At 47.1% G+C, this 21,844-nt stretch overlaps 1 protein-coding gene across 1 annotated transcript; it reads right to left on the bottom strand.

The window, feature by feature from the left end:
- Positions 1 to 17,032: 17,032 nt before the first annotated feature.
- LOC123169754 (G-type lectin S-receptor-like serine/threonine-protein kinase At2g19130) lies at positions 17,033 to 19,830 on the bottom strand. Its single transcript, XM_044587622.1, has one exon. It carries the CDS (start codon positions 19,828 to 19,830, stop codon positions 17,383 to 17,385), a length of 2,448 nt encoding a protein of 815 aa, XP_044443557.1. The 3' UTR covers positions 17,033 to 17,382.
- Between the last annotated feature and the right edge of the window lie 2,014 nt (positions 19,831 to 21,844).

The following is a 21,844-nucleotide window of genomic DNA, read 5'->3' as shown; positions in this document are numbered from 1 at the left end:
ATGCCCTCCTATGGCACACCACCGTCGCGACTGCCCTCCTCCCCTCGACCCGCCTGCCACGCGACGTCATGGCGCCTCTGCATCCTCGTCGAGCTCCTCCTCCTCATGCCCCAGTCCTACATGCAACTCCAAGGACCACACCGGTCTCGTCGGTGCCGTACTCCGATGCGCCTCGTTCTAATCAACATCGGGGCCTCCGCCGCGTCCAGGCTCGTGGCGGCGCACAGTCGTCGAGGCCATGGCCGGTACCGCGACCACATCAGCTTTCGTCTTACTCTAGGTCATCGTCCTCGTCGACTTCGCCTTCGCCATGGTGCTGGCGTCCTCCTCCGAGGATTCCTGCATCGGAGCTGGCAAGCAGCAAGCTACCAGGCGAGCATGGGGAACTACCTGATAGCAGCAGCGGCCGTTGAGAGCCACGTGAAGCAACAGCTAAAGCTCGATAGCCACATCCTCCTCCAGATCCCATCTCTTTTTTCCTCACCTGACGCCCAAGCGCCACCATCCGCGTTGGACCTCCGTCGTCCGCTAGCATCCTCGTGGTATTGAAGATCCTCCGCATGCTGTACTCTCCATCTCTCACCTCTTTTGGGTGGCAATGACTGTAGATCGAGGGCAACGGCGGTGGGACCTAGGCCAGCACCGGTGGCGACCCAGGTATTTTTCATGTAGATGCAAAGTAAAATTAGTTGTCTTGATCAGATTTTTTTAGAAAACTAATTAGGCACACTTTCTACTCGAGGTCTGGCAGAAGGCCAAGTACTCCTATTGTAATTTGTAATTGGTGCACACAAGATGACGATAATGGCCACCAACGACACAAGCACATCAGAGCATCTCTAGCAGACCCCGCATAAGTGGTCAAACCCGCAAAATTTTGGCGTTTTACAGTTTTGGGCGAAAAAGTGTTCAGAACAGAAACCGTAAAAGTGGTCCAACCCGTAAAAATTTTAAGGGCCACAGCAAATGCACACCCGAAACCCTTATCTTTAAAGGTTGGAAGGCCGAATTTAGGGGCCCCCGTATACCGGTCAAACTTCGTCGGAGCAAACACGCCGCCGCGGAGTTTGCCAGAATCCGCCCTAAACTCGCCGGAATTCATCACCGCACATCGGAAAAGGCCGCTAGACGCCGCAATCGCTCGCCGCCGGTTCGAATTGGACGACCTCGACATCGTCGTGGCCTCCTATGACCTCAGCATGGCCGCGGGAATCCTCCCGACGCGGCAAGCAAAGGGGCACAGCTCGCCTGGCAATAGAGCAAGGCGCGAACGACGGAGGCGACGGGGCGTGGCCGGCAAGGCTAGGGACGACGGAGGCGACGGGGCGTGGCCGGCAAGGCTACGGACGACGGAGGCGACGGGGCGTGGCCGGCGAGGCTGGGCGCGACCGGCACGGTGATGGGGCGCGACCGGCAGGGACGGGGCGTGACCGATGGACGATGGGGCGCGGCTGACGGGCGACGGGGCGCGGCCGACGAGGTTGGGCGCGGCCGGCTGGAGGAAGGGGCGTCAACAGCCGGACTGGAGAAAGGAGCTCTTTATTTCAGTTTTGCAGTTTGTTTTACAATATCTGTTCTGGCGCGCTAGTTTTCGACCCGCAAACGTGATCTTCGTGAAACTGCAAATGCGTTTTGCGGGTCAAGTTTTTGCGGGCTCTGCTAGAGTTGCTCTTAGATCTGTGAATATATATTGCATTTTGATAAAATTCTACTGCCATACACATCTATGGTTGTGTGCTTGCCTCCTTCAACCAAATGGAACCAAAGTTTGCATTGTGCCGGCTGGCATATGAAATCCTAAGATAACCATAGTTGTGGAAGTCCTATTTTTTTATCCGGCGATGCTGTATAGAAAAGCTGCAGGAGCAAAATCCTCAGCTTCTCACGTAATTTTATAATCTAACAATTCCAACTTGTTGCATGCATCAGGTAATCTGCCACTCAAGCCTCTATGCATCTTTGTTTGCCATTTTATTTGCTCCATTGGAGTTATGACGCTCTCCATGCATACATGTAGCTATCTTTTTCTTGTCTTCCGTCTATGGTTATAAAGGTTTGGTCTGAAGGCGTTGAAGGAGTCCCATGCACGCATGCACAATGCTGACATATACGCATGTTCCTTTTAAACACTTGCATGTTCATCTGCTATTATTCATCTGAAGATGATGATGTAACATGTACTACCTTTAATTTTGCTTCACTTTCACTGAATTATTGAAAACTAAGCACTGACATTCTCTGTAAATCGCTATAGTGTTCTCCTAAGATGATGAGGTTGTGAATCTGAAAATTTTGACTCCTCAGACGCGAAACACATTTATGGGAAGCCATCAGATACCCGAAGCCAAGAATCCGATGGGTTTTCTCCTTGAAATGCAAAAAATATGGGTTAGCGTTTAATCTACCATGTTCACTGTAATTGTGTGTCTAATCTGTTGTCTTCCCTAAATAGTTTGATTGAAATATTAGCAGCACATTTATTCTCAAGATTGTCAATGACATGGTTGTGCTGTTTGTCAAACAAGCAATATTCCAGTGCCTCGAGCACACAAAAATGGTAAAATGCGGTCAAGGGGCTGTTCGTCTCCTGGTAAGCTTTCAAAACCCAAAAGGATCCACATTTTATCCATTTTTACCATCTCTGTGCAGTTTGACACGATCCACTGATTTATCATATATATTTTTCTAAGTGATGTACTGCACAGTTCATTGTTAGTCTGAAATTTCGAATGCTTTAGCACCTACATCAGAGATGTTCATCATGCACATTCTTGACCCTGCAAACATGTGGGTCCAGTGTGAAGGCCCATCCTATAGCGCCTTCCAACTTTAAACTCCATCTGGATATAGCTACACTCTTATTTGATTCATAGTTATGTGGAATGGTTGCAGATAGAAGGTCTCATTTGTGATGTTCTGGAATTATAGGTATGTAGGTCATTGTGTCCATGGTTCTTTTGAGTGAGCACTTACCTGCTGAGAATACAATATGACTTCTTATGGATTTAGGTGAAACTTATGTATGTACCCGTGTGTTATTGTAGTATATTGTAGCACTTATCTACTAGAAAAACATGTTCTTGTTGAGTTGCTTCTTTGGCAGGTGTGTCTTTTTAATAAATTTTCTGTCAGATTTTATTGTGATCATTAATATTTTAGAGGTGTATCGTTCATATTGGCTAGCTAGCAAAGCATCTGATTTGTTATTTTCTTGTCATTTTTGGGGCAACTCTTATGACTGTCTCCAGCAGTACAAGGATAAACCTACATAGGTGGTATTCGTTATTCTTTATGTTCCATGTAGGTAACTGATGGTGTACATCTCCTGTTGCAAAGAAAAAATTTAAGGGGTGGCTTCATTGACAATGGCACTTCAAGTATACATCTCTTGTTGTCAAGGAAAAATTAAAAGGATTGAATACTCGATACCTGTACAACACCGGGATGACAATGGCACTTCGCTGATCTTTAAGGTTCGTCTTCACGTTTTATTTTTTAAATGGAATTTTAATGCCAATTCTGTAGGAAATGTCTTTATGAGTACAGAGACATTACAAACAAATATATGTAAAGTCCATCATGGAACAATGGATGTGAATGGGATTTCAGTAGAATATTTTTACTAAGATGGAATTGAGTGTTCTTGACCACTCCATTTTGAATATAAATTGTATTCCATTTTGATTAATTGACTGTGCCTTGCAATCTGGGAGATATATTCTTCCCATTTATGCATGTTCTTGCTGGGAGAGAAAAACAAAGTATTGATTAAGTTATGTATAACTTGTGTCTTGCAAACTGGAAATGGAAACAATCGTTGTTTTGTTTTCTGACTCGAAATGCAGAATGTGAAATCTTGCTACCATCTAGGTGAAATGTCTCGGAAGTACTATCCAACAGCTCGAGATCTTGGTCAACAGGGAGGAGCCCCGCCGCGGCATGACGTCCTATGTCAGCGCTTATAGCTACGACATGATTACGCAATATCTTTTCTTATAGGAAGCATCAAATAAAAGTCAGTGCACATTTGATCATTCCATTCTACCTAGCTTCTGATTTCTATTATCAGAAAGACATTGTTTGTTATTACAGGAAACATCTATAAATAGAAGATTGACCAAAAAATATTGAATCCCCGATGCATACTAACTACAGTAATAAAACTACCTATTTTATGCATGATAACATCTGGAAAACTGCTCCAGAAAATAACACTTAAAAAGGTAAAATAACAAAAAGTAAGAGTTCCATTCTGAATTCTGAAAGAATCCTTCAAAGTATGTAGTAAATTGCTTCCTCTATGATCTGATGAAACCTTGGGCTCACCTCCCATGTTGTGTGTTACGTCTGTTCAATTACGTCTTAAAATAAACTCTGGATGGGGTTGGGGTTGGTCTATTGAGTTACGTTTGAGCAGAATAATTTCTCTACTTTAGAAAATAAAAAAATTGTATTTCATTAGAGATGGTTGAGCGGTTCTTTTTTTCCATCGAGCTGTGCAATTTTTTTGTTAGGATAGAAGGGTAAATACATTGATTTCTTTAAGAGTTAATAAGTACATTACAATGTTGAAATAGTTTAACAGACATCAGATCTACATTCTTGGCTTGGGGGTGTCACGGGCGACGCACTCCTCCTCCCCCTTGATGGCGGTGGCGAATCAGCCCAAAACACGGGCGGAGGGTATTAGGGCAGAAAGCGGGCCGGTTGGCGGGGGGACTCCTTCTTGGCGGTCTGTGTGGAAGTCAGTGGCGAATCTAGCAGAACATTGGAGGGTAGGCTTAAAACACAAATTTCCTAAGTCTAATTAGCAAATGCATTGCAATTGTTGCATGTAAAGCACCAGAATATACTTGTCAAGTGGTATGTTTAGATTAAATAGGATTTTGGAGGGTAGGCTTAAGCCTATTGAAGCCTCCCTAGTGGAATCGCCACTGGTGGAAGTACGGTGTGAAGAAGAGATGGTGCCATGTTGAAGGTGAGGTGGACATCATCCGGTTTTAAAGGAGAGGGCTCTAGCGAGAAATGTCCTGCTACGGCGTGAAACTGAGAGGGAAGGGGAGGGTTCGCCACGAGAAAGAAAGGATGCATCATGGGGTGGGGTTTTTGCGTTGGGCCCGCCAGTTGAAGATAACATGGCGGATAGTCCGGACAATCACATATCTCTCTCACATGGTCTGGCTTTCAGGGTGCCCGGACTGTCTAGACCGTTGACTTTTTTGAATTTTCACGGGGGGAGTTTTCCCCACCTGAATTTTATCACTGATGGGGCCAAACGCCTAGATGAGCAACAGATGAGCAACATGTACAATATGGGAAGCCATGGAGGAGGGGTAGAGAGAGGTGGGGGACGCAAGATTAGACCTAAACTAGGAAGGCGGAGAGCATGCAAACCAGACAAACCACGTATCAGACGATTGAATTCTGAGGAGCCTGCTGGGCACCCATTTGATGTTCGAACACGCTCGAACGTACGAGGGAGAAATAAGCTTCGACCTTGGAGACAACCTTAGTTATTTGTTTGATCATTTATACGCATTGTAGCCCGTAGCAACGCACGGGCGTTCTACTGTACATGGTAGGAAGCAACTAGTAGCGCTACATGTACTAACGAAGCAGGAAATCATATGTAAGGAAGCAAAGTTGTTTCCATCTAGAGATTTTATTTCCAGAGTGAATGAAATTTGTTTGATTAGTACAAAAATATGTAGGACAGATATTTTAACTTGAAAGCATTGCATCTTGTTTCCATTGATTAGAGAATTTCTTCCAATTGAATAGCAGTTTCCTTTTGTGAAGTAGAAAAATAATTCCAACTTTTTCAAAAGCATCACTTCTTGTTTCCATCGACTAGAAAATTCCTAATCAAATAGTAGTTTGCTTCCATCGTAGAGAAAAGAAATTCAGAAGCATCTCTCTCTTGTTTCCATCGACTAGAGAATTGCTTCCAATACAATAGTAATTTGTTTGCTTTAAAAGGGGAAGAATAGTAACCTGATTACAATTACATATGCTTCAAAGGAATTATGGAGTAGTCTGCAAAGAAGAGCAAATGGCCACTGACAATTCTTTTTGCAACAAAAAAATAAGAAAAAGGCATGCAACGTTATTTTCACTCTAATCTAGCAGCATCGTATCAATGTCATGGAAGAGATCCATATATTTTCTTGTTTGTCACCAATAAGGAATCCGCTCGACAAAGAGTGGCGCCTCATCTCCGCCACAGTGCTCTAGACATCATTACAATATCCTTGATGTGTGCCAGCTACAATTTCCTACTGCAAAAATGGACATATAACAAAAACATCATTCAGACATACTGAAGCATGGTCAGGACTCAAGAAAATTTGAATATGCAATTCATGAACCAGAAAATTCACAACAGCCACATCTCTAAGAAGCATCCAAATCATACATGAATATATGGAGCAGAACCCATACCTGCTTGTGTTGTGGATGGTGATCGGAGCAGTTTCCCTTGGTAGAAAACTAGGAAAGGATTAGGAGAAGGCATGTGTAGCTGCTCTCGATCTGTTGCTCTTTCCAGGAGATGGAAGAGGAAACAATTACCTGCGTGAAGATGCATGGACAAGGCGAGCTCAGCAGCTCCATAGCCTTAGCCTGGTATAACACCGTTCCGCCTGCTTCACCTCTCTGACTGGTTCTCCTCGATTGAATCTTGGAATGATGGGAAAGGGGATGCGAAATCAGGGGATTGCGGGCGAATTATTAGGGAGGGGGTTACTGCAGAGGGCGCTGATGGTTGGTTGAGCCGACGAGATTTTTTTCCAGGAAAACTATTGTTTTGAACCGACAGATCTTTGCTTGGCGTCAACCGCGTCCTGAGCCGTCGGATCAAGTTGAATCGTGCGGTTTTTCAGAACGATGCATGCGGTTATTTTATTGATAAAAAAAAGTTCAACAAAGTTTTCAGGTCTCAAAAAGGTTAAAAAATGGCTCCCAAAGAGCGAGATAAACATGGAACGGGATAGCCACAACCGGCGGAATAAAAATAAACAGGCAACTAAACATCTATCCTATTACATGACCGCCATTCAAACCAGTTGAAGATAGCCCGTGCTACCGTCTCCCACCAGATAGACCCAGTAACTATACGCTCCCTGGCATCCATCGGAGTGAGTAGCGACCACATACAGAGCAGTGTAGTCGGATAGACCCAGTAACCATACGCTCCCTGGCATCCATCGGAGTGAGTAGCGACCACATACAGAGCAGTGTAGTGGCCCGAAATATAACCTGCAAGAAATGAATATGTGTTGTTCCGTTAAAAACCAAATCGTTCCTGCAGTCCATACTGCCCAAAATAAAGCACATACTCCTACACGGATATGTTTCGCTATTGCTGACTCTACTCCATTAAGCCACGTCCCAAATAACGTGTGTATATTAGTCATAGGAGTAATGTTAAATGCTATGTGAACTGTCCGCCATAAATTTTTTGCCATTGGGCAATCAAGAAGAGGTGTTTGATTAGATTCATTATGATCACAGAAGCTACATTTTCGAGATCCTCTCCAGTTTCGTTTTGCCAAATTGTCCTTGGTAAGAATAACTTGTTTATGGATGAACCACATAAACACTTTAATTTTTAAGACACTTTGACTTTCCAGATATGCATCGATCGCGGGATAGAGCCAGAGTTGATAATATCCAAGTACATGAATTTTACCGAAAACACTCCATTCTTGGTTAGTTTCTAGTGCAACTGGTCTGGCTGTTGAGAGAGTTGAACATCCATCAATCTTCTCACAAGATGGAGCCAAGCTTCCCAACGGTTTCCCGCTAAAGTCCTCCTGAATTGAACATTGAGAGGATTGGACTGTAATACTGTTGCAACATAAGCATCTCTACGCTGAACAATATTATAGAGAGAAGGATATTGGATAGCTAGAGGCGTGTCCCCTAACCATGTATCCTCCCAGAATCTCATGGTAGTACCATTTCCAACGATAAATTTTGTCCTTTGGAAGAAGGTTGATTTCACTCTTATCAATCATTTCCAAAACGGTGAATCAGTTGGTCTGACCATCACCTGGGATAGGGTCTTAGAGTGTAGGTACTTATTACGCTGAATCTGGACTCATGTGGCATCGGTCTTTACAGATAGCTTATACAGCCACTTGCTGAGAAGACATCTGTTCTTCACCTATAGATTTTCAATACCAAGCCCCCCTTTCGCGAGTCTGTACTTGCATTTTAACTCATTGCTCTGCCAGAAGAAGCGCGATCGATAGAAGTACAGTCTTTTCCGAACTCCAACTAGTACCTTGAAAAAGGACAAGAGAAACATTGGCATACTCGTGAGCACCGAATTAATGAGAATTAGTCGGCCTCCGTATGACATGAGCTTGCCCTTCCAGCAGCTTAGTTTCTTTTCAAATCGATCCTCAATGCACTTCCATTCTTTGTTTGACAGCTTACGATGATGAATCGGTATGCCCAAATACGTAAAAGGCAAAGAACCTAATTCACATCCGAACAGTTGTTTGTAAGCTTTTTGTTCGTCTTTAGCTTTTCCAAAGCAGAACAATTCACTTTTATGGAAATTAATCTTTAACCCCGACAACTATTCGAATAAGCATAAGACAAGCTTCATGTTTCTTGCTTTTGCCAGATCATGCTCCATGAAGATGATAGTATCATCAGTGTACTATAAAATGGACACCCCTCCGTCCACTAAATGCGGAACGAGCCCACCTGCCTGAAAATTTTCCTTAGCTCTCCCTATTAGTATCGTCAACATGTCTACTACTATGTTGAACAAAATAAGTGACATCGGGTCTCCTTGCCTCAGACCCTTGTGTCTGGAAATAATGACCTATGTCATCATTCACTTTGATTCCGACATTCCCTTTTTGCATGAAAGAATCTACTTGCTTTCTCCAGGACTGATCAAATCCTTTCATCTGCAGAGCCTGTTGGAGAAATGGCCATTTAACCTTATCATACGCTTTCTCAAAATCCACCTTAAAAGTCACCCAATCTAGTTTTTTTGTGTGGATTTCATGGAGCATTCCATGTAGGACCACAACCCCTTCTAGGATGTTTCTGTCCGGCATGAAAGCAGTTTGAGATGGCTGCACTACAGAATGTGCAATCTGCGTAAGCCTATTAGTTCTCACCTTGGTTAAGATTTTAAAGCTGACATTAAGAAGACATGTCGGTCTAAACTGCTCAATTCACACCGCTTCTGTTTTCTTCAGAAGTAACGTAATCGTTCTGAAGTTTAGGTGAAATAGTTGCAAATGTCCAGAAAACAAATCATGGAACATTGGAAGCAAATCACCCTTAATGATGTGCCAACAATTTTTATAAAACTCTGCCGGAAAATCACCTGGCCCAGGAGCTTTATTATTCTTCATCTGCGATATTGCCTCAAACACCTCTTTCTCTGAAAATGGGGCGGTTAAAATATCATTCTCATCCGTTGAAAGTTGAGGGATATCCTGAACCCGAGACTCATCTAGGGCTACAAAGTTATCCTCAGGAGCCCCAAAAAGCTGCTTGTAATAATTCGTTATGTAAAGTTTTAGGTTCTCCAGTCCTATAATCGTCCCCTCATCTTGTTCGAGCTGAAAGATTTTCTTCTTTCGATGTTTGCCATTCGCAATCATATGAAAGAATTGAGTATTATCGCCCCCTTGGACGACTTGTCGTACTTTAGCTCTTAGCGCCCACTTCAGTTCCTCCTCTCGGAGCAGTTCTTTCAGTCGCATTTCCGCCTCCATCTTAGCTTCCAGCTCCCTGGAATCTAAGATACCGGACTCGGCTTTTAATTCGAAGGAATTAATAAGGTCAAGGAGCCTTTCCTTTTCAACCTTATAAATCCCGCTCAAATGTTTGGCCCAACCACGTAAGAATTGTTGTAAGTGCCAAATCTTATTCTGCCATCTTTCTACACTCGATCTCCCTCCTGAATCTTTAGCCCACTCGCGTGCTATCAGATCCAAGAAACCTTCTCTTTCAAACCATGCTAATTCAAAAGTGCAGATGTTTTTATTTCCCACATGAGTTGCCTGCCCCGAGTCAACCAGCAACGGGGTATGGTCGGAGATCGCGCGCGACAATGCTTGGACCGTCACCAGAGGAAACTTCTGCTCCCATTCGAAGCTGGTGAGGACACAATCCAACTTCTCATATGTTGCATTTGGTAGCGTGTTGGCCCAAGTAAATTTTCTACCTGAAAGGTCGATTTCTCTAAGATGCAGGCTTTCAATAATTGTATTAAACATGAACGACCACCTGCCGTCAAAGTTATCATTGTTTTTTCATCCCGTCTTTGAATGATGTTAAAATCGCCCCGACCAGAATTGGGAGCTGCTCACTTCCACAAATAGGAACTAAGTCCGCCAAAAATTCTGGTTTATGCTCAGGCTGTGCAGCACCATATACTGCCACTAGCGCCCATTGGAAGCCATCAACCTTCGACTTAACCCGAAACTTAACCGCAAAATCTCCCATGACAACATTGCGAACTTCCAAACGTGTCGCATTTAAACCCTAGTAAAATCCCACCGGATCTTCCTCTTGGGGTAGGCAGTGCCAATCAAATTCTACTCCTCCCGATAAGGTGCTAAGAAACTGAAAAGTAAAATTGTCCAGTCCCGTCTGAAAGAGGGCAATAAAATCTAACTTGTGCTCAATAGAAGCATCCGCTAGAAACCTTCGTTTAGCCAAGTCAGTCAGACCTATGCTATTCCAAAAGATTCCTTTCATATTTCATATTTCATGCTGAAATTTTTTAGTGGTCCGGATCATAACACTTCTGCGCACAGCTGAAGCTGGGAAAATCTTTCGGTTCCACTTGCGCTTAGGCTTAGTTTGGTCCGCTCCCCGGTCCACACAACCGGGCTCAGTGAGCCTAACCGCCTGAGAATGTGGTGCTTGCTTCCAGTGCGTGCGACGTTAACCGGCTTTAAGCTTGACACGCTGTCCTATGGGCCCGCGCACCGTCCCAACCTTATCCTTGTCCCCTCTCTCTTCCCCAAAGAAGGAGTCAATTGTAGAAAACTACCACATCTGTGGCTAGCTTTGCAGAAAACCACCAAGTCGCTAATCCGGTGCAAAAAACACCACATTAGCAGTAAACTTGTTGCAAAAAGCATTGATCGCTCACTTTGCTTCATTTAATCGCGTTTCTGACAAGTGGGGCCCGCTCGTCAGGAGCTGACTTGGCAAAAATCGCCACGTGTGTGCATTGACTGAGTCTTCTTCCTTCTTTTCTCTTCCCCTTCTATCACACATTGATGCCATGGCGATGCCGGGAGATGCCCTCAACATGTTTGATAAAATGTGTGATAGAAGGGAAAGAGAGGAGAGGGAAGACGACTCAGTCAACACGCACACGTGGTGATTTTTGCCAAGCTCCCGACGAGCAGGCCCCATTTGTCGGAAACACGATTAAATGAAGCAAATTGAGTGATCAGTTCTTTTTGCAACAAATTTAGTGCTAATGTGGTGTTTTTGCAACGGCTTAGCGACCCGGTGATTTTCTGCAAAGCTAGACGCAAATGTGGTAGTTTTCTGCAATTGACTTCCAAAGAAGACGTGATTCCGTTTCTTCTCTAACCTGTCCGTGGTCCTCTCATATTCTTTTCCTCCATGAGCGGTGTAGCCCAAGTCTGCACTACTCCACTCAACGATGCAAAGCCCACGGTTGTGTTACACAATACAACACACATCGGCGCCGCGTTGTAGCGCTCACGATGCTTCATATAAACAACGGTGCTTCGATGCAGCACCCGGCGAGGACCGCCGGTGATGCGACGCACCACTCGCCGGTGCTATGGGGCGTGACGCTGCAATGCAACAGTCACGACGCTGCAGAGAGGAACCTGCCGGCGGCTGTCGGTGCTGCAACGCAGTGCTCGTTGGCGCTGCTGGAGCTGCTACTGCTATGCAGCGGCCTCGACGCCACAGAGAGGGACCGGTGCTCCAATGCAGAGCTTTCCGGCCGCTGCCCTGCTGCAACGCATCGCCCGTTGGCACTGTCGGAGCTGCGATGCAGCGGCCGTGACACCGCAGAGTGGAGCCGTGCTCCGATGCAACGGCTGTGCCTCCGAAGAGAGGGACCGGTGCTTCGATGCAGAGCTTCTCGGCGGCTTCGATGGTGCAACCGGACGACTGGCTAATCGGATGATTTTTTTCCCGCGTAGGAAGCAATCAGATAAGACGTCTCTATTACCGGGAGATTAAAATAGAATTGATGGCAGTCCACAGGTCTGATGATAGCCCTGGTATCAGACTACAGATAGAAAGGTTTTCCCTCTGCTTATTAACAAACATGTGTATAGAATGAAAGCATGATCCCAGTTAATACTGATCTATACTAGTACTAGCAAACGTGCCCATGCATTGCTATGGGAAGAAAAAAACCGTGTCGGAGAGATGTACAAGGATGTTTTCGCAGGACACAATCATGATGTAGTTTTGCATAAAATACCATAGTTGCGGGTTAGTAGTTACAAAAGACATAATTTTTGCCATCAATATCTTGTACCTGAATTAGGCACGTCAGTCCTACCCGAGAGCTACGGCACGCTTGTCTGCCTTCTTGCTCGGAATTTTTTTCGGGCTTGTCGCTCCCGATAGCTGAATCTACGGGTTTTAGTCAATATTGATGTTGAGCTTGAGCCTTGGGAGAAGCCGCCCGCTTAAGACAGGATGCCGCTCCATAGCGCTGTCAGTTTTCTAAGGCGTGGCCTACTTTCTTTCTCACTACTAGATGACCCGTTGTGTCAAATGGTGCGTAGTCCTATTTGAAACCATGTGCGCGTTGAAAATATTTGCTTTTTTTCAATAATCTTATGTTTAAGCAAACACAAAGACCATGTCACTACTGGAATTTTCGTTACGCCGGGTGTTTGGCTCTTCGCTGAGAGCCAAATCACGGGCACTCGGCGAACGTACATATGTCGAGAGCCACACTCGACAATCATGGGTTCACGGCAACTACCTAATGTTGCCAACACAGAATCACAGCGAACAGATTACGGATGACAAATAGCACAGATGCCGAGGCACCATACACAAAGAGTAGCCACATGGCATGCCCATTCGCAACAGACGGCTCCGTCAGTTTCTGTTATCTATGCCGAGAACCATGAGGTACCGCTTGGTAATCACAGAAACATTCTAACCTGACATGTGGACCCACTCGACCCAGTTATCAGTGAAACATTCAAATTACTTGTTAAATTATCAAAAATAATAATATGACGCGCTTTCTTTACCGAGAGCTGCCGCTCGGCATACAACCGTTGACTGGAGCGTTTGGACCTGACATGTGGGCCCCAGTGTCCCACATGTCAGCGGTACTTTTACCGAGTGTCGTCGCCCTTGGAAAAGAATGGCACTACTGGAGTGGCTTTTTTTCTGAGAGTGTCCCTAGGAAAAGAATGCCACTTTTGTAGTTAAAGTGCTCAGACGACCCCTTCTCCGAGAGCCACTGTCGTTAAATTGAGTTTTTCCACTTGTTGCTCTCGGAAATATGTCCCATTGCTCCTATTGTGAATCTATTACTTTCCTAATCCCTGCAATTGAAAACAACTAGATACATTTTCTGTCTATATCTTTAGTGCATAAAATGTTATCATATAAAATGAATGTGGGAGCTCCTAGCTCCCTAGAAATTCCTTGAGCACATCACACACATCGACATAATTCAAACTAGTTCACATAAGCACAACTCAAACTAGTTCACATAGTCCAATGTTTCATACAAGTTCACAGAGCAAAAAAAATGCTTGAGCACATCACACAGAAGTTCACATATTCATACATAGGGTTAATTCATGCAAGTTCACATATTGCAAAACACATGCACATCACACACAAGTTCACATCTTCATACACCGCCTTGAGGAGGAGGAGGGGCATCATTTCCATAGGATTAAGCTGAGGAGGAGGAGGAGGGACATCATTTCCACCGCCTTGAGAATGCATTAGGGCCGATAAGAGTAGAGTCATGTGAGTATTGTTCATTGCTATATAATGAACGGAGCCAAATTAAGAGAATGTTCTACCTCTAGTTTTTGCTCCAACATCTTGAACCTTTCGTTCGTTTCTGCTCATTCATTATCTCTTCACTTTGCCTCAGCCTGCTGCCGTTGCTCCTCTTCAACATTCCGCTTGTCCAATAAAGCATGTAATATGGCATTAGGGTCATATAGGTTGCAAGGGTGCTATTTTGAGGCATCGACATAAATGAATGGTTATGGTGCTAACCTTGAGACGCGTGATCTTACGCGACGCGCCAGTCGGGCGACTTCGTATGGACGAAGTTGAGCTTGTGCTCGACGCCCGTATCTCATGGAGCTTGCGATGCGAGGAGGTGGCGATGACCCCATTGCAAAGGAGGTGGCGGCCATGGCTCTTCCCCTCACCAGCAATGAGGATTAGCTCAGGATCAAGTGGCTGGTGTTGGAGATATGCCCTAGAGGCAATCATGTATGTCTCTCTCCCTCATGAGGGCATTGTTTTGGAGCAGTTGCTGGACGGAGGACGCAAGGAGTGGAGCGGTGTACATCCACTGCGACGACGACGGTGAGTCCCGGCGGTGTGGCGCGGGAGGGTCTCGGTGACGGACGTGAGTTGATGGAATCGCGCGGGGCGGGGGGGGGGGCTGTCTGGCGTCGTGGGGGTGTCGACGGCAGGCCTGACAAGGCCGATGCTTTAGTCTAGCTCTAAAGAAGTTAGTTTTTTCCTAATTTCAATAGGAAAGGGGTATAAAGACATCAGCAACAAAGGAATATTGGTGAAACAACATTGTACTAGAATCACTCTACCAGCAATATTCAGTAATTTTCCTTGCTAACAAGCACACATGTTCTCAATTTTCTCAGTAACCATTTTCCACTATTTATTTATAGTTATGATATTAGAGGAAGGAAGCGCCACATATTTTAAAGACACATCTCCCAGTTCACAAGTAAAAAATCTCCTGGGATATGTGGGTCGTATGAACAACATCCCCAAATAGGAAAATCTCTCTCTTGTGAAAACTTATCGTAAGTCCATACATTTGCTCATGCACATAATATAAATTTTAAATTTCTAGGACCACTTTCATCATGTTGTATCATGAAAATAGTATCATCTACATATTGGAGCATCCGAACTCCTTTATTTAAACTTTCACTCGACACCCCTTTTACAAAGTCATTCATTGTAGTTTTTTTCTAAAATAATAGGGAAGGCATCCACAGCTAAATAAAATAACACGCGAGACAATGGATTCCCCTGTCTCAATCCTTTATATGTCTCAAAATAAGGACCAATCACATCATTAACTTTGATACACAAAGGGCCATTTAATCTTATCATAAGCTTTTTCAAAGTCAACTTTAAAGAGCAAAGCACTCAACTTCTTATGATGTATAGAATTCAAGGATTCATGTAAAACAACAACACTTTCCACGATATATCTACCTTTAACAAAGGAAGTTTGGGTCTATGATATGATGGCACTACCTTACTAAGTTTGTTCCTCAAAACTTAGTACTCCCTCCGATCGATATTGTACTAAATCAGCGGCAATTAATATGGATCAGAGGGAGTAATGATTTTAAAGCTCACATTCAGTAGACAGATGGATCTGAATTTTTGGATCGGCTTAGCATCTTTGGTTTTCAGGACCAAAGTAATAATCCCGTAATTTAATATAGCCATATCCAAAAACTACTTATGAAAATCATCTAATAGATCTTTCAAATCTCCCTTAACAACCTCCCAGAAGTGTTGATAAAAATCAACATGGAGTCCATGAGGTCGAGGGATCTTATTTTTTTCCATAGGAAAAACTACAGATTTTAGCTCTTCCATAGAGAAGGGCTCAATCAACATCTCAGCCAACCTCCTAGATATCTTTTGAGCTTCTTGTAAGAAATAGTAGATTCATAAGCATGTCCAAACAATTTCTTAAAGAAATCAGTGATATATTTTAAAAGATTAACCTCTCCCTCAATAACACCATCTTCTTGCTCTAATGAAACAATTATGTTCTTCCTTTTCCTCCCATTCCCGTTGGCCTATCATGATAGTACCAAGTGATTACCCCCCCCCCCCCCCTCTCTAATCTCTTATCATTATTTCTCTGGAGCCATTTCATCTCTTCCTTTTTCAGAATCATCCCTAGTTGTTCTCTAAGCTCTCTTTTGTTCAGTCCTATCTTGTGAATAGCATATAACTTTGCAAGAATCTCATTTTCAAATTTTCTATACCAGGCATTAGCATTTTTGGTCCACCCTTTGATTTTCTTCCATAGAACCCTTAATCTATTTTGCCATTTTTCTATATTAGACCCCTCATAATTATTGGTCCAGATCTTAGTAACAAATTCTTTAAAGCCATCTCTAAGCATCTAGGATTTTTCAAGTCTAAAAATGGGTTGAGATATATTATGTGAGCCCGTGTCCAACAATAAAGGAGTGTGATCAGAGACTTCTCTTTCTAAAGCTTCATGAAAGGCCATGGGGTAATGTTCCTCCAGATCAGGGCAAAATGAAACTCCATCCAACTTCTCAAAGGTGTGATCCGTCAAGTTATCAGAACAAGCATTGGAGACAAAGCTCCAATGGTCAGTTTTAGTGGGATTTTCTTTCCAGAGCTATTTCTAATAAGGTTGAAATCACCACCCACCACACAAGGTAGAGATTATCTTGATGAACTCTTGACAATGTTGATAAATCTTAATGAACATAATTATACTTTTCTAATTAGAATGACAAAAATCAAGGATGCGGTCATCTTCGGTGACTATTGGTCCATTATATTCACTTTCTTCTCAATCTATCTGAATGGACGTTTGAACAACTCCTACGTGAACGATAGATGTGACGTGGGGGGCGAACTTAGCCATGCATCCACCTATATTCAGCATCTTGAGAATGGTCTCATGATCTCCCAAAAATATCTTTCGCCATAGAAGAAAAGAAATACGTGCCACACAATACTACTTTTCCATGTTGATCAGTTGGGGCATTTGGCGCGAGAGGAGTGAAAGGGTGTTTAACAGTCGCTTCATGCCGTTGCAAAGTGTCGTTGATCAAATCAAGAATGGGAAATGCCAAGCTTAGGACGTCTTATCCTTGAAGCTTATTAGTGATGGTCATCATGTTAACCTTTTGTGTCTTGTCTTGTCGTTTTAGCCGGTTTGTAGCTTTGATTTGTTGGACTTGTAGCTGCTGAACTGGTCGTGCTTCCGTTCCTCTCTCTTTAATGCATGAAGCTCTCCTGAATGATTCGAAGAAGAAAAGGCCACACGTGCTTTGACAGTAGTACGCAACGATGACTTGAACACCTAGTCCGAATGTGTAATTTTGGTCAGCGTGTAAGAAGATTGGCGCAGGCTCGCCTGGTGGATTACGTCAGCGTGACGAGGTGCTGCAGCGCCCGCGGCACCGGCGGCGCGTTGACCTGAACGGCGCCCTCCAGCGCCTGCACAACCTGCGCCATGGTCGGCCGCTGCGCCTCCTGGTCCTGGATGCACCAACACGCCACCCAGCACGCCCGCTCCACCTCCTCCGGCCTCACGTTGCCGCGCAGCCGCGGGTCTGCCACGGCGGCCACCTCCCCTTCCACCACCTTCCCCGCAGCCCATACGGGGAAGAAGGTCCACGAATCACTGCTCCAGCTCCCTATCGCCTCCACCTCGCTGTATCCGTCGGAGTTTCGTCGGCCCGAGATGAGCTCGAATAGCACCATCCCGAAGCTGTACACGTCCGCCTTAGCGCTGATGGGCTGCCCGGAGATCCACTCCGGCGCCAGGTACCCGATGGTGCCCCGCATCGTCGTCAGCGCGCGGCTAAAGTCCCTCCCCACCAGCTTCGCCATCCCGAAGTCGGCGATCCTCGGGGACATGTCATTGTCCAAAAGGATGTTCTCCGGCTTGATGTCGCAGTGTATGATGCACTCATGACAACCGTGGTGCAGGTATGCCAACCCTCTCGCCACGCCAACCATGATGCAGTACCGTTCGGGCCAGGTCAGGGTTGCGCCCCCGCCAAAGAGGGAGCGGTCGAGGGAGCCCCTAGGCATGTACTCGTACACGAGCATCTTCTCGACGTCCGACGAGTAGAACCCAAGGAGCCGGACGAGGTTCACGTGCTGGATGCAGCCCAACGTGCTCACCTCTGTCCGGAACTGCTTGTCGCCCTGCTGCCCAAGGCTCTCCAGCTTCTTGACTGCCACCTGGAGCTGGGTTGTGTTGTCTCTCTTCTGCTGCTTCAGGACGCCGCGGTACACCGAGCCAAAACCGCCGCCGCCCAGCCACTCCGAGAAGTTCTTCGTGGCGGCACGGAGGTCGCCATAACTGTACACGACCAAGGAGGATCCCTTCTCGTTTGCTAGTCGTCTTCTCCTAGCAAGGAGAATCCTCCAGGCCAGTATTACCGACACGCCGAATGCTGCAACACCAGCCAATGGGATGCCAAGAACAAGCCATAATGTTCTCCCCCGTTTCTTCCCGTCTGTGCCGAAGACGCCAAGATCTTGCAATCCTGCTTCTGAAAGCCGGAGATGGAGCTCTGAGCCAGAGACGCCGGAATCAGCGTAGAGCTGCTCAAGGTTGCGGATCTCTCCGTGCCAGACAGTACATCCCCCGCCCCCGGCAGAGAAGGCGTAGGCCTGGCAAGAGCAGTTGCTTTGGCAAGTCGATTCGCACTGTGCTTTGCTCTGGGCGGTGGCCACGGCGAGTGAGTCGTCGGGGAGCTTCACATCCGTCAGCGCTAGGAACCCGTCTGTCGTGGATCTGTTGTGCGCGCACATGAGCGGCGATCTCCGTCGGCAGCCACTGCTCCAATCGCTAAGCGCCCAGTCCCCCTCCGACACCGGAGCGAACCCGGGCGGGCACCGGCATGGCAGCTGGCTCCTCTGATCGCAGACGCCGAACGCGCCGCAGAGCGCGTACACGTCGCACTGCACGGCGGGTGCAGTCCAGAAGGGTTGCCAGCTCTGCCTCGCGTGCACCCACACGTACACCTTCACCTGGCCGGTGAGATCGAGCACGATGCGCGTGATGGTCGCGTTGTCGTAGACGACGTTGGTGAGGCGCCGGTACGCCGGCGTCTCGACGTACGTCGTGTTGTAGAGCATGGTCCTCGTCGCCTCCGTCGCGGTTGCGAAGATGCGCCCCGTCCAGATGCCGCTCCGAAAGTACGTGCGGGACTTGTTCCACATCAAGAAGAATTCGCTGGTGCCGTTGGGGTCCACCGTGTCGTAGAACATCCCCGGCGCGGGGTCTTGAGCGTTCCGCCACGACGTCAGCGCCTGATACTCGCCGGTGAGCTTGTTCTCCCCGACCCACGCTTCGGGCACCAGCGTGTCCGCTGGATGGTCGAAGCTCTGCCACAACACGTTGGAGGAGTTGCCGCCGTCAACAAGGACAAGGTTGCCGTTGTCGCGGATCTCCGCTGTGTTCCTGCCGGGCGATGAAGACATAGACGAAGAAGACAGGTTCGAAGACCACACGACGACCGGCAAGGCAGAGGCTCCGGTGGGACCGACGAGCTCAAGGTTGCCGTCGGCGGCGGACACCCGGAGCTCGGCGGAGGCGACGGCAGAGAGGGGAGTCGCGCGGTTGCCCACCCAGACAACGGTCTGGACGGGGATGTTCTTGTACCAGATCCCGAGGTAGAACCTGTCGCCGAGGCTGCCGGCAGGGCTGAACAGGCCGAGCTCGAACTTGCCCTGTGCCGAAACCAGCGTGTGGTTGCCACGCAGCGGACGCGGCGCCGAGACTGTCGCCGCTGCACCAGGAGCAGGGGCGACGCACGAAGCAAGGGCCACGAAGGTGGCCATGATCAACCACATGGTGGTTGGCGGAGCCCTTCCGTTTGGCAGTAAATTCTCAGGGGGCGCAGTCGAATTTGCGGTGAACAACGGAGACGGGTCGCAAGAAATATCATCTCGCCAGAGACACGTGCGTGTATTCCTCAGTCAAAGCGGCCACGGTGTGGAGTAGAGTAAAATGCGTGTATGGCTCTTATGGCTTCGATGGTTTGGTCTGTGCCGTTGATTTTATTTTTCAGTGGCTGGAGAGTCCGACATGGCCTGTGACCTACAAAGCAGGTCAAAAGTAAAAGCAGCAACCCCCGCCAGGAAATAGTAACAGCAGCACGCTTGAGATTACTTTACTCATCGCTTAGTTTATTCAAAGTCGAAATTGATTTGATGACACTTAGGAAAAGGTTTCCCTGGGACAATAGGATGGAAGACGTGATAACGTAGTTTTCTGTGGCGGGTCTTTCTTCTATTCCTAAAGTTTTTTTTTACGAGACCTTGAGACCATTCTCAAGACATGAATAAAATGGTGAGTGGCTCAGCACCGTTTGCGCGACAGCTATAGTGTCTTCTGAGAAGTTGTTTGAAAAGTCCAAAGACGAGTGAACAAAATGCACCAATAGTCAATGAATTTAGCCATATTTAGATACATTATAACTGAGCACTTTTCTGTCCTCTCAGATCATTAGCATTTTTATCCGTTGGATCGTCATTTTTAGAGTTTTTTGGCCGTCCGATCTGCTCTCAATCCCACCTAAATCGCGGGTACAGGCTGCGCTTGCCTCTCGGGCCGCTGCTCCGGTGGCTTTTTTGGGCATCTGACATTCAATTGGGCCTACTGGCTTAATGGCCTGTACTAGGACCTGTCGAACGCGAAACCCTAAAACAAGGACGGCCGCGACCCTGGGTCTGTTTCGCTCGCAGCGTCGCGTTGCGCTGCCTCATCATGGTTGACCACCGTGGGGTCTCGGATTGCAACGGCGGCTGCAATGGATTTGCACCGACACGGCGGACAGCGCCTCCCTGGTTCGTTCGATCGCAAGGACGTCGTTCTGTTGCACGGACGGCGAGCGATGCGGCCAGATGGGGCACGGAAGCGAGCGGTAACATGGAGCAGTAACAAATCATGGCTGCCAGCGACGCGCCGGCGTCCCGTCTTCCGTGAGCTGATCCAGCGTGCAGAACCAGCGGACGCGGGATGCGGGTGCCCGATCCTCTCACGGGATGCGGCGTGGAGTCTCGGCGCCCTCCCTGCTCCGAGTAAATTGCATAAAACCATCACTTTGAGGGCTAGGTTTGCAGAAAACACTACGCTACACTTTTGTTGCAGAAAACACCGCACCTTGTGTAATCTTTTTGCAAAAATCACTGGTTGACGGATTTGGCTCGATAGAGCGCAATTATGACATATGGGGTCCGCCAGTCAGGCTGATGTGGCATCCATATCTCACACCGTTACATTGAACCGTTTTGTAGGACGTGGGACCCACTTGTCAGCATTTCCTCCTACCTTTTCTCTAGTTCTTCACTTCTTCCTAATTTCTCTCTCTCCTCGAACCAGCAGTAGCCTATCACCATGGCACCCGAGCTCCAGAAATTCGCTACCATCAGCCCGCGCTCGCCTGGATCCGGCAAGAACCGAGCCGGTGCCGCCTTCTGCACCTCACATTTGTGTTCCCTGCTCCAATCCGAGCCCGGATCCGGCAAGAACCTGGATGGGGCGGCGCCCAAGGTCAACCTCCGCGCCCATCTGACCATCGACGTCGAGCACGACACGGAGTGCCCGGCCCTCTCGGCGGTGTGGTGACAGGTGGGCCTCGAAGTCGAGCTCCGCGGCGTCGCCCCCACACAGCGCGGCCACGACGACGACGAAGGGGGTTGGCCCGAGGAAGAGCTTGCCTCGGCCTGGTGCGGCACGGCCAGCGGCCTCCTGCCTTGGCCTAGCGCGGGACGAGCAGCGGTCTCCTGCCTCGGCCCCTGCCATGGTCTCCGCGCGGCAGCAGCGACCGCCTCAACCTCGACGTGATAACGGCGGCGGCGGCTT

Source organism: Triticum aestivum, chromosome 7D, assembly GCF_018294505.1.
Source record: "Triticum aestivum cultivar Chinese Spring chromosome 7D, IWGSC CS RefSeq v2.1, whole genome shotgun sequence".
Lineage (NCBI taxonomy): Eukaryota > Viridiplantae > Streptophyta > Magnoliopsida > Poales > Poaceae > Triticum > Triticum aestivum.
This window is presented reverse-complemented; position numbering and strand designations above follow the sequence as displayed.

What these genes read in the sequence shown, in the direction of transcription:
- LOC123169754 (XM_044587622.1), bottom strand. Translation starts at nt 19,830, where the DNA reads ATGTGGTTGATCATGGCCACCTTCGTGGCCCTTGCTTCGTGCGTCGCC.